The sequence below is a fragment of the Corvus brachyrhynchos genome, unplaced genomic scaffold (assembly GCF_000691975.1).
Source record: "Corvus brachyrhynchos isolate BGI_N302 unplaced genomic scaffold, ASM69197v1 scaffold258, whole genome shotgun sequence".
NCBI lineage: Eukaryota > Metazoa > Chordata > Aves > Passeriformes > Corvidae > Corvus > Corvus brachyrhynchos.
In genome coordinates, this window is record NW_008240122.1 from 4,508,845 (window position 1) to 4,522,445 (window position 13,601).

The following is a 13,601-nucleotide window of genomic DNA, read 5'->3' on the forward strand; positions in this document are numbered from 1 at the left end:
TGATGGAGTTACCCCTGAGTGATGATATGTATCCTGGATGAGAATGGGCCCGCACTTTGTATCTCTGTTTGCATGATTGTCACAACAGACCCATCGGGCTCACAGAAATAGGCAATTTTTGCCATAATTTCTTTAAGCATTGACAGTTGCTTCTGTTCATTTTCCTGCTTATTGCACACTGGGATCCCCTGTATGCTGTTTTAAAATGTTACAGAAATGTAGGAAACTCAAGAATGAATTAATAGATCTGACACTCCTGGGTAAAGGTGTTGTCATGTTGTTACTGCACGAGGTAGTTTGCAGTGCTTGCTGGTACATGTCATAGTTAAATGTATTTACTGGATAGATTTGAATACAGACTCATGGTGGCTTCTCAAAACTTTCCCACTCACTGGATATGTATACTACATTTATTTCATCTTGAGGACCTGTTTTTCTTTCAGTTGCCTGCTTTTTCTCTCTTTATATTATGGATTCTATTTGATGTGATGCCATCTACTGTATGGCTGAGGTTCTGCCAGTGAGAATCCATAGGGGTAGAAGATCTTCACTTTCCTTCATACTTCTACTTATGAACTAAAGTTGTTGAATTAAATTTCCTCATGGCATAGGAAGATCTCAGAGCTGACTACCTCTTTTGGAATTGTTCTTAGCTAATTGCAGGTGCAGAGACTCAACCACCAGTTCCAGGGTGCGCATCATCAGAAGAAGATAGGTCAAAGTCAGCACCAACATCTCCATGTGATCAAGGTCAAACATATCTTTTTATTTCCTATCTAACATATTTCATTACACATTTTCCTGGAGTAAAAAAATCTATGAACACTAGCCTCTGTAGATGCAAATCAACAAAGTAGTTACCACCAGAAATTTAAGCATTTTAAGTTATGAACTGTAAAATCTTTTTTAAAAAGGCCTGCTTCTCATTTAATTTAAATCTGTGAAATTAAGTGGCTTTTAAGGGGAAAATTATAAAGCAGTCATCTTAATATCTTAAGTTTACTACATGGATCCTTGTCAACAAAATATATTTATGGAAGAAGTTTACATATTCTATTGTAAGAGTGGAGAACATTTTAAATAGTAACACAGAACTTGAGAGAGGGCCTTCATTTACCTGAAAACCTGTCTGTTACTAAGTTTTTGAGATAAAATTGAGTCCTTGTAATTCCATGCTGAACATTTGTAATAATAAAAACTTCTATCCAGACAGGCTATGCTAGCATGTCTATGTGGTCTCTAGAGGCTTCTTAAAACCATATTTCCTTTCAGGAGTTTCTTTTATGCATAGATTTGGACATAGGTATTTTAATCTTCACTGATATGACCTGATTTCATTGAGCTGAGCAGCTGATTGACAGAATTTGTATGTCAGCAGCACTTTTTGATCTAATTGTTTTTAAAAATCAGAAATCTGTGACCTTAAATTTGTCAACCTTTTGGTTTCACAGACACTGTTTTCCTAAAATCATAATTTTTAAAATATCTGATGTTTTGTTTAAAATAAGAACAAAGAATTTGTCTAAATTTTCTATTTAATTTGACCTTTGTAGCTGTCCAATAAAGTGGTTGCTTCCAAGGCCACCAGGCAGAAGTACCATGCAGGAGCTCGGGGCAGACCCTGAGGACTGTTAGTCACCAGGAGACTCTGTATTTAACACTGAGAAACCTTCAGAACCATTTAGCAGATCTACACAATTGCTGCTTGAAGCAGCAGTAGGAAATGGTCAAATACTTTATTGGCAGGCGTCTGATAACAGCTGGAGCTGAATAAGATGCTCCATTCATGTTGACTTCAAGGACTGGGATGCCCAACTATCCTTTTGAACTTTTGAAGACACAAAATACTAAAATACTTAAGCAGGAAGATGAGTAAGTGCGGCAGGAAGATAGGGATATTAAAAACAAAGTACTTCTGTGTGGTACAGGAACACCCAAAGTCACTAAAACAACTATTTGGCTACTATTCTGACTTATCTTTCAAGTTTTGGATATGTCATTTTCTTAGGTTCATTTTAAAAGGCCACCCTTCCTGTTAGAGCAGGGGTTTGGCTGATTACTGTAAGGTGGAGAAGCAGTTTGCTAAATATATATTCTTAACCACAGAATGCTCTTAAACACAGCTTTCAGAGATGATGAATGTCTCTTCCCACAGTGATACAGACTAACACAAACTGGTTTTCTGATGGGTTAAAGCTAACTTTTCCTCACCTTTCCACAGAAATCAAAGAGCTGGAAAACAACATTAGGAAAGCATTATCTTTTGACAATCGGGGAGAGGAACACAGAGCAACAGCTACAACGTCAACAGACAACCAGCTTAACAAACCTGGGGAGAATGGTGAAAATGGGGAGGTCAAACAGGCCCAGAGCAAGCGAATAGGTCTTGAGGAGTTCAACTTCATCAAAGTCTTAGGAAAAGGCAGCTTTGGCAAGGTGCGTAGCTTTTTTTTCCCTTCTTCTCTTCTTTTATTTTTTTTTTAGCTAGTGTTCACAGGTGGTTCTGACTGTACTGATTTGGAAATGTTCATATTGACATTCAGAAAGTGCTTCCACCCCAGGGTTTTCTTTTACCCAACAGATCAAAAGTATCAGTCTCCTGATGAGCTGGCATTGTCTGTGCTTTAGCTCACTTCGTTAACTAGGGTTGAGTCTTTTGGTCTTTTGAAACAAAATGTCAGTGTTTCATTATTTTGGGATATGGCTGATGAAGACACACATACAGTTACACATGAACTGTTCAACAAAATTGCTTGTGGTCAAGCAGGAAGAAACAGGTCAGGAATAATGCTGTGGGGTTAATTCACTTTCTTGATAATTCCCAGTTCAAGTCTACTTATTTCACAGAACATTGTGTGTACTTGTTTTTCCTCAGTGGGTGTGTTCAGCGCTGGAGGAAGCAGAACTGAAGCATTTCCACTCAGATATGACAGGGCTTAGACAGCTGCCCAAAACACCGTGTAAGCAGCAGGGCTGTAACTCACCAGATACCTTCCCACAGCAGGGAATTGGTGAGGGTGGAAGGGGCCTTGCTCTGTTTACAGGGCTTATAGATTTTCTTTCCACACTGTAGTGCGCCATGGAATCAAAGAGGTGGACTGAAATATGAATCTGTTTCAGAAGTACACTCTTCCTTCCTTGATATTACGGGAACTTCACATGCAGGGGAACAGGGCTGAAGCAGTTCTTTTGTGTCCTTGTTTCCTAATCCTTTCTCTGAAGATTATCCTGGCTCCAAGCCAGAACTGACCTTAAACAGAGTATAGGACCTGAACCTTAAACAATAGTGGTAGTTAAAATCAACAACTTGAAAGCAGCTGGAATGGTAACTTCAGATTGTATACAAAGTCCATCACACTCAAATCTCACTACCAGAAGTGGGAGATAAAAGTGGGAAATAAATTTCTGGTTTACATCAACTTCCTTCCTTGTTTAGTTTTTGAGACCTCACTAATAGGTACTCATTAAGATACTTAACTAACAAAAAGAATAGATACCTTCTGTTTCAAATTTAAAGAATACCAGAGGTATATGCTTCTAAAATTGGGGTACTTTTTATTTTATAAACTGCAGCTTGATTTAGGCAGGTATGTAACTGTCTTTCTATTTTCAGTGCGGTCAAACTCGTATGAAACCCTGCATTTATGGCATTTGTTGTTCATATGTAAACAGAATTTTTCTTTGGTTTAGGTAATGTTAGCTGAGCTAAAAGGAAAAGATGAAGTATATGCAGTGAAAGTCTTGAAGAAAGATGTCATACTTCAAGATGATGATGTAGACTGTACAATGACAGAAAAGAGAATTCTGGCATTAGCACGGAAACATCCATACTTAACACAACTTTACTGCTGCTTCCAGACAAAGGTAAGCTACATGAGTCTTTTACTAGTTTCTGCCCAAGGAATAACATTCACTATTTCCAGACTAAAAGAAAACAACATAAGAAGTGGAGCAATATTTTGAAAATATTTCTGGTAAGTTTTTGGCATTTCAGTAGTATTGTACAGCAGTACTGGCTGCTGTTAAAAAGTGTAGCTACTATTACCGTGTAAGTACCAGGAGATGGCAGTAAACGAGTTAAAAAGTAAAAAAACCCCACATGCATCGAATACACAAAAATGGCACCTACTGAGGTGGATTGGCGCCTACCGAGGTGCCATTTTCTGTGCTTCTTTGGTACATTAATAGCATGTATCATTTATTGAATGAAGTACAAATGTTTTTAACATCCACTGTTGCAATACTTGTGTGTAGAGTTGCAGAAAAGCTGTGACTAAAAGATCATCTAGCAAAGTTGTCAGGAAAGATAAATAGCACGGTGGGAAAGCCGTAGGAAAATGGCTAGTAGGATCAAGATTATAGTGGTTTGAATATGGAAACAGCAAACAAGTAATATGTTTATACAGTTCTTAAAATGGTGAAAATGTGCCAGCATTTTATATGCTTTGAAGCTGACACAAAGCAGTGGCCCAGGAAGGCGTGTATGTCTGTGAAGGGTGTTTCACATTCAGACTTTTATTATATGTGTGAACATGCTCTTAAAATGTTTTAACATATTATTTTAAAATTTGTGACTAGAATAAGCATGTTATTTCAGATAAAAGAAGTGATTAAAAGATTGTACTGGGGTGAGGTATAAACTCTGTGAACAGAAAGGGACCTTTAGTGCACTCCCTAGAGTGTAAATAAGTGTATTAGCAGCCTGATGTGAATCATGTGGCAGAACATTGGTAAAGATCAGTTCTACATACAGTGAATTATGACAGAAGATTCTCCTGCTACTACTCTGATTTCCTGGAGATTCCTTTCCTTTTGTATTTTTGACCTGCTCTTCCCTGTTTTGTACCATGCTTTCTCCCTACCTCCCTGCTCTCCAAAGCTATTCATCAAAGATTCTTCTCTCTTCTCAGATCAGAAACTGTAGTTTGTGGCTTTTCTTGAGCTCAGAGGAATTCATACTGAAGTGGTTTATAGTTACAAGTCATAGGCTAGTGTCTCTTATCAAACAATCAAAACTACACCTAGTGATACCTAGTCAAATTAAAAATCCACAGTTGAAAAGTTGAAGGGTTTTCCTGAGCATGTCCTATGAACAATTTACAAAGAATTCTTTATAAGGGACCAAATATACCAAACACCAAAACATATGAAAAAGCAAAAGCAATATGTTTACTAAAACTATACATTATTTATGAATGGCGACAAATGAAAACGTACCAAGTAAATTAGTCACTGAATTATTTTCTCAGGTTCAGTAGAAAAACAGGTAGAAAAACTTGCTTGAGCAAACATTGTCTGTGGTTAAAATAGCTTTATTGAGATGAGGGCTGTAATACAATGGGTTTTAAGTGTATTTCCCAGTAGTGTATGGTTACTTACGCCATGGTTGCGTGCCATGCCGTGGCGGCTGTACTTTGCAGAACTGGTCCCTGAAGTGATCATGCTGGAATTAAATTTTATATTTCAAGTAGAGCACACTTGTCATATACACCCTGACTTAATGGGAAGATTGACTCAGTATTCATTGTCAAAGCACTCAGAGGTTGTCTTTATGTAATGAGATTACTTACTTTGTTCCTCTTCCACAAAAATGCAAATGTAGAAGTTTGACTTTATATGCTGCAGTGTTTTCCTTCAGTAATCAGCTGAAGACACTGTAGAAAAGTTGCCTAATATGCTTTTTACAGTAAGTACATTTCAGTATTATTTATTTTTTACATGGAGCAGACTTTTCATTAGTGTCATTTACTAAATGAATCTATTATTATCACAACAAGTAAGGGGTAATATTTTAAATTATTTTGGAATTCAGAAATTGTGCCAAATCATGGCTAACAACAACATACTTTATACACTAGTGTGGTTTTAGCCCTATATTTCTAATTTCTTTTTACAGTTCCATCTAACTTCCTTACTTTAAAGAAATATTCTTGGGACTGATACTTCTTATGTTCCTCCTTAATACAAAAGCAAACTTTTATCAAACTAATTTGCTTTAAGCCCATCAAAAAATAAGTCCCCCCCCCATCAGCATTTTAGATACATATAAAAAAAATTATATTCAAGTATTGTACTTCTGGAATAGTTTTGAAATCTTCTTCAGTGATATGGAAGTTGAGAGAGTTCCAAAGCTTGGGATAAAGTGTGCAAAGCTGATACAGGATGTTTTGTCTGCAGTAGTTTGAGGTATAATCTCCACAGCCCAGTCCTACACATCAGAAAGAAGGTAAAATCTACAGCAGTGCCTCAGCTGATCTGGTTTTTTATGTGGAAGGAGCTTAACTCTTTTACTGGGGCATATCTTCTAAAACTGTGTCACCTTTGGATAGTGTTTTTCAGCACTCTTACGCTATGGCAGCATTTCCCTTCTTGTTTTGCTGGAGTATGGTCATTGGTCTCTCAGCATATTCGAGGTTTGAGTTGGGTTTTGCCTGTGCTCTGTCAGTGGGAATATGAACGATGGCTACTGTGTTCTGTATTTGGCACTCCCATGGTGAAACCTGCCCAAGACCTGGCATACAGGGTACAGCATTTTTGTAATAAGTGACTTTTGCTTATCATCATCTTTGAATATTCAGGACTTCATTGTGTAGGTATTGTTTTCTCAATAAAGGTTTTGAGAAAACATAGGGCATTTTCAGACTGCTACTGTTTCCATTCTGTTTTCAATCTTCTCTTTCTCTTCTTCTGTGTGTTGGTCCCTTGATTTTTCAGTAAGGGGTATCTTACCTGACAGTAATCTGATGCTGCCCGGTTCCCCTCTTCAGTGTCCTCTTCCTTCCAAGCTCATACCCTGCTTCAGGGATCAACTATGGAACACTGTCAACAGGAGGTTTTATTGGTAATGCTTCAGGCAGGTGGCTGACAAAGGGGACTTAAATGTTTCTAGACATGTTTTCTCTGAAGACATTCTTGTCTTCATTCACAGTTGGATGTTTCTGAACTGTGAGAATTAAAGTGCTTTTTATGGAAAGGTCTAGAAAATATAAGTAGCTTCACTTAATTCCTCCTACACCCCTGTCAGCTTTCCTCGTAAGTGCTTAAAATTTTCTAGACCTCTACCCCATGAGATGCATACACATCTATGTGCACACCCTGTAATTTATAATGAATTATCCTAATAAATACCTAAGAAATAAAATGGGGTTTAAATTATTTAAGGCAATGAAAGCTTTATTATGATAATTCATTATAAAATTAGAAGACTACAGAGCTGCTGCTTTTAACATCTGGCATTTGATTTTTTTATTGAACTTCATGAAATTAGATAGGTTTGAAAATAGTGCTCTCCTTCTCTTTTCGTTACACTATGTTCAACAGACGTAGTAGAGAGTATTTTTAGTGCACAAAAATGTTCCTGTTGAATGATAGAGTTGCAGAACTTGCAAAGGGGCCTTAGTCAACATTACAGCATTTCTCTTAGAGGAAATAAGTAGTTAAATAAAGGGTAGAGAAAGTCAGTTACTACAGGTGAACAGTCAGACTTAGGCCACCCATGAAAACATTTCTCCTCCTTGCGATGTTAAATCAGTGTATCTATCCATAGCATAGCTCCTGGGCTGGCCTGCACGGCCATTCACTTCTTTCCTGTGTTCTGGTGTTGCAAGGCAGAGATCAGCCATGTGATGTGGCACAAGGGCATCAAGAGGAGGCTGTAGTGACCCGGGATGACTATGTTGATCCCTTAAGTGTTACATGCTGCCTAGTGGCGTACTGCTGCATTATCCTAGATTGTGAGTACTGTGGTTCAGGTGTTGTTCCTTTCTGCTGTCTAGCACACTCTGAGTAATGCTAGAAGTCTGGCATTTATAAAGCTGAAATTCAGGGTGTTTCATTCCATTTCAGCTCTCATGACATCTCTTTGTTACTCTGAAAAATCCCTGGACCTCTGTCTGCATCAGACCCCTCTAAAAACCTAGAGTAATTAGTCTTCCTTCCACTGTGGCTTGTATTTAAATGTTTCCAAGAAGGTTTTGGAAGTCCAATGGAAAGGTGTAAAATGGAGTTCCATTTTTAAAGTGAGTTATTTTGTAAGAAAGTCACAAAAAGGAAAGAGAATCATCATACTTACGATTTCTTTAAGTCATGTTTTCTAAGTTAATTTAGGAAGAATCCCTGTAGTGTGTGACCAAAACTGTAATTGGTAAGGTTAAATAAAGTCTTATTTCTTTTATGTGTATTTGTACAGAAAAAATTAAGTGTCTTCTGCTATTATAGCTCAGAGGAGTGTCATTTATGATATATAGTGCAAATTAACCTAACTGACTTGCCACTGTTACATTCATCTGGGACTAATCAGATCTTATAATCCATTTTATCTGGTATTCTTGTACTTTTGTTGCTAAGCAGCTAAAGCCATTATACAGATATTGCTATATGGGTGTAATCAGTTTAACACAAGTTTGCATTGCCTTTTATTACTGATTAGTGTCAAATTAGAACTTTTTAGGGCCCAATTCTGTTCATTATTATCCCTGCTTCACTGGATTTGTATGTGTGAGACAAAAGACTAAATTAACCCCTGTATTTTTAGCTATTTTAATGCTAAAATATTTTAATACAATTTAAATATAAAATTATTGATAAAGGTTTCTTAAAGATAAGTGTTAACTATGGTAAAAAGGTAGAATAAAATGGTGGGTAAGCACGGAGTGATGTTATTTATACTGTTTCTATTATGGTACCTTTTTATATACATTTATATACATTTATATTCAAACCTAATTTAAATATTTTATTTATCTGTGTTGCTATATATGCACATACACAGTAAGTATTTTTGAATTCCCAGCTGGTTTATACAGGTAGTTCGTATAAAAAGAAATTAAAATATACTGACTTTGACTCTTTCTTCAGAGTATTTCCTGAAGCACTAGAAGTTAGAATAGTATCTGCTGATGTTTCGTATATCATACAGTTAAGAAGTTATGTAAATGTATAAAATTTTGGCAGAATAAGGTTTTTCAGAAATCTGTATTGTGTGTATGTTAAATTTAGCTTTCTTGTTGGCTGCTACCCAGTGTGAATGCACTGACCACGATCACTGCATTGTCTGAAAGTAGACACTATGGTCAAGAATAGTTGGAACGGTGAAGCTGATGATCAAATACTGTAATCATTGTCTCTCTCTCACACACAAGCCCCTGTTTCCAGCATGATGACCCCATTTTGGGAAACTTGCTATTACGCAGCTCAGTTATTGCTAGCTGCTCTCGAAGGATTATTAAAGCCTGGTTAGCTCACTGAAGATTCATTGTTCACATTAGTCCCTTTAGTGTTAAACTTCAAGTCAGGCTACCAGTGCAGCCAGGCTCATCAAGGGCCTGCAGGAGAAATTACTCCTCCAGCATCCATCAGTCTAAATGCTCCTCTTTCAGACAGGAAGGACTTTTATTTTGTGATGTAGCACCCAAACTGAACAGGACTCTTTCACACCCTCTCAAAGCTAGGGCTTGTTCCTAGTTTGCATGTATACAAGTGAGTGCTGCAGCTGCAGCTCCATGCATTGCTTTGCTGTAACCAACGGAGGCCTTGGCAATCCTGGGAATAGTCCTGAGCCAGCATCTGTGGCCAGAATTCACTGCAACTGCTGTCATGAAGTAGGTGAGGGCAAGCTGGAGTTTGTGCTGACTTTTTTTTCACCTTGGTCCTCATGCCTGCATGTTAGGGTTTTAGAGTTAACTATGTCAGTAGTTCACTGTGTTAAAGACATCTTAGTGTAGCCAAGCATAAAATTCAACGTCAGGATTTTAATCCTGATCTGATCATGTGCAGACATGAGGTTTTTAGGATAACAGGTAGGGAGCTAAGGGCCTTAAAGGTGCTGTTTTCATATCTCTTGGACAGAGTAGCTGGAATTACATATTATACACTTCTGATCTAGGGAAAAGTGTGTTTCTCCAGTTGAGGCATGTTAGAGGGGAGAAATTTTCGGAGTATCTACCAGATGCTTTGCCAGTAACTTTCCTGGCAAGTCTGTCTGTCTTATACACTATCTTTTAGCAGAGATCAGAGGAGACAGGAATATTGTTATCCAAACAAGGTGAAGGGGGTATCAGACTTTGAAACTGGAGTAGTGCCCTCACTCACTGGGTCCACAGAATCTCTGTGTGAGCTTGTGCTTTGGCTGTGTTAACATCATTCTGGTTAGTTCCTGATCTGGCATTCTTAATCTTACAACTCTTGTGGAAATGGGGTACTGTTCCTCATCCAGCAGGATAATTGAATATTGCTGCTTTAAATGAAATCCTGCATGTTAAAGCTGGATTGTGGCTTTCAGTTTAGTTTTGCCTTGGGAGAGTGGGAAGGATAAGGGTAATATGACTTGTGGCAGCATCGCTTGGAAGCAATGTGCCTGACTGGTTCATAACGGGATCTGTCATCTTGTCACTCTGCAGACATGTGCTGTGACCTTCCTTTCTGTCCTTCCTCTGCACCTACATCCAAGACCATCCTCACAACTGGTGTTGGTTCCCTCTTTTGGACAGTAGAGACCTGAGTACATGACTGGTCCCTTGTCCTAGCACCCTTTGTGCTTTTTCTGGTATTTTTTGGCCATAAAACACGATTCATAATTTGGCTCTGATGGGTTCAGGATAAAAATTAATTTGCAGCAATAAAACCTGTCTTTAAAATAAGTGAAAATTTAATGCTCACATGGGTAGCTATTGGGATACCTATTTGTGCCAGTTGACCGTTTTACATGCTATTTAAAGAAAGCCCATGACACACAAGAGATTGTGGGGAAACATTTTATACTGTGGTTTTTACGTGTTGCTCTTACAAGTAAACAACTAACGCACCCCAAAGGAAGTCAAGGAAAAGGAAACTGCGTATAAAATCTGGTTCTTCTGCAGCTTCTTTTCTAAATGCAGGAAATGATTCTCTTCAGAATTCATGTGGGCACTTTAATACAACTTTTTTTTTGTAACAACAGTAATCTTAGTAAATTATAATAGTACACAAGAGAATTTCACCATGGGAATGAAGTGGAATTTACAAAACATTTGGGTTTGCAACTTTAGTAAAATTTTCATTGCTGTTTTTAGCATCTACACAGAGTAATTTTGGCATGTCTTCTGCTCCATACACCACGTGTGGGCCAAACTTGGGTAGGGTATAGCTTAAATTATGCTTTATCTCTTCTCAAAACCACACCATCAGATTCTTTTTACACCATTGATGGGTGTGTGAGAAGGTTTAAGGGAATCCTGTTCATGCCATTTTATCTCACTTGTGGGTGAGTGCTTGTAGCAAAACCAAACACAGGGTTTTGATGCAGGGTTTATTCTTGCATAGTTACTGTGGGCCATGTAAGAGTAGTGATGCCCACCCAGTCCACAGTCTCATGCTTGTGTGTAAGGAAGCATGTAGGGAACCTCTCTGTGTTCCCACGTAAGGGGAGCCCAAGGCCATTTTGTAAGCTGAGAAGTATTCAGTGCCTTGTTCTATCTCCTTAAAGTTACGACAAAGGTGATCTAGGACATCAACTCAGCCTTTAAGAGAAGTGTCTCCCTGGAGGAGAGCGAGTGGTGTGTCATTTGTGGGCCTGTGAGTCCACAGAATCTCTGCACCACGGCTGAAATACTGTGTGAAAAGTATATACAGCTTCCACAAACAGTAAGAAAGAGTAAACATAAATCTGTACAATATGTACAGGTAAAATGTATCTCATCATTAATTGTTCAGAACTGAGGAAACTTGAATAGTAAAGACTCCTTCCGAGTCTTGGCTGTGCTTATTAATACATAGTTCATAGCAATGCAAAGAGTGTTTATGGAAGGCATTCTGAAGGTTAACTTACCAACTTAGCTGCTTCAGTTGTGTATAGAATAATACCAACTAGTATTAAGTCTGCATATTTCCATAATCTAAATTGTGACCTAGAGGGATCACCCCATTTATCCTTAATACAGCCAAGAAAGATCCACTTGCAACTCTTCCTTACAGAGTATGGGCACCTTGCCAAGTTAACAAAGAGGAAAATTGTCTTTTTAGGTATTTAACTTTGCATTCAGCCTATAGAAGGATGAACGGGATCCATTTCATAAGCTTCTATAAATAAGTTTTCCCAAGAAGCTTCACAGAATCACACAAAATAACTGACTTGGAACACCCTTATTGATAAGTAGTTTCTTGAAAAGTCTGTGGTGGTTCTTATTTTTTCTTTTCTGTTTTCAGAAACCCAATATTAAAATCACACAGAATTCTGCTACTTAAAACTGCTTCCTGAGTTGTAGAAAAAAATTATACCCTGAAAATAAAACACACTATTTTCTTCTGTGCAGCTTTACTCATTTCAGAGGGTTTAAGATGGCTTAAATGACAGCAGAATTTTGGACAGTGTTTCCTGTTGTCTGACTAATTTGTACTTGGAATTGCCAGGGTTTTCAGCTGTGTGAAGTATATGCTTTGCCAAAAATTAATCAAGTTCTGGAAACAGGAAAGTATGGAAAATAAAGTAGATACAATTAATGCTTTTAAAGGTCACTGTTGCATTTTAGAGCTGCAGAAATCCAGACAGTGAAGAGAGATGTATGAATAATGACTTTCAATAGGTATTGAACAAGCCTGGCTCAGGTAACTCATGTTTATCATAAAAACAAAAAAAGTCAGTATGTGGGGCTTACACAGATCAATGGGTATTCATAAAGACCTTCATTTTCAGGAAGGGTTATGAAAACGTGTTGAACAGGGAATGTTATATGTAGGCTTGGGATTTTGCATGTATTTATAGGTTTTCATTACTTCTGTGTGCTCATGTATTTTTGTCTTGAAATGTGAATTTTAAAGCTCTTGCTAGATTCCTTTCATCCCCTTTTGAGAACTGTTTTGTATAAAGGGCCAAAGAAAAGACAAAACTGAATTCTGTTCTTATGTTCTGCATAAGACATATGAGCAGAGCAACCAACAGCATGTCTGGCCCACTCTCTTACAGTGCCAAAGCAGATGTCCAGGAAGAATGTAAAGCATATAATGATTTTTTTTCCAGAATATTATCCCAATATCATGAGATAAATGATGACTTGGGCATTTCCTGAGTCAAAGATGGCAGGTTTGCATGTAATCAGATGGCACTTTGCACATGATATTTTCTGCACATGATATTTTTTGTGGTAACGTTGAAAGTGAGAAGCTATTTGGAAATGTAGTTGTTGGTGAGCATTGCATTTTGTTCACCCACAAGAAGTGGAGAAATCCTCTTAATACCACATCTGCAAACAGACAGCCCTATTATGCAGTATAAGTATTTATGCCTTTTCTTTTAAATTATATTTTCTGCAAGTAGTGTCTATGCCATTAAAAATCTCAAAACCAAGGTAGCTGCACTATATTTTCATCATCTTCTAGAGAAGGGAAATAATGTATCTGAGCACTTGGAAATACCAACTAAACATACTGAGTGAGGCTTATCAGATAGAAAAAACGGAGGACTCGCTGCAGGTATTTCAATATGCATGTCCATAATGTTCTGTTATCCATACATTACATAGAAAAAGTATTACCTGTTGTAATACAGGTAAACAGTACATAGTAAATTTGGTAGAACACTTCTCAAGTTGCTTTTTCCATTGCTGAGAGGAAAGGTACTGACAGAAAGA

The 13,601-nt window shown here is 37.7% G+C and overlaps 1 protein-coding gene across 2 annotated transcripts in view; it reads left to right on the top strand.

Moving 5' to 3' along the window:
- Positions 1-13,601, top strand: part of PRKCE (protein kinase C epsilon) — a 283,601-nt gene that overhangs the window by 184,777 nt on the left and 85,223 nt on the right. For both annotated transcript variants that reach the window (XM_008641713.2, XM_017744864.1), the window contains exons 8-10: positions 654-750; positions 2,222-2,436; positions 3,691-3,864. In XM_008641713.2, coding sequence (XP_008639935.1) covers positions 654-750; positions 2,222-2,436; positions 3,691-3,864 — 486 coding nt within the window. The remainder of the gene's footprint in view (positions 1-653; positions 751-2,221; positions 2,437-3,690; positions 3,865-13,601) is intronic.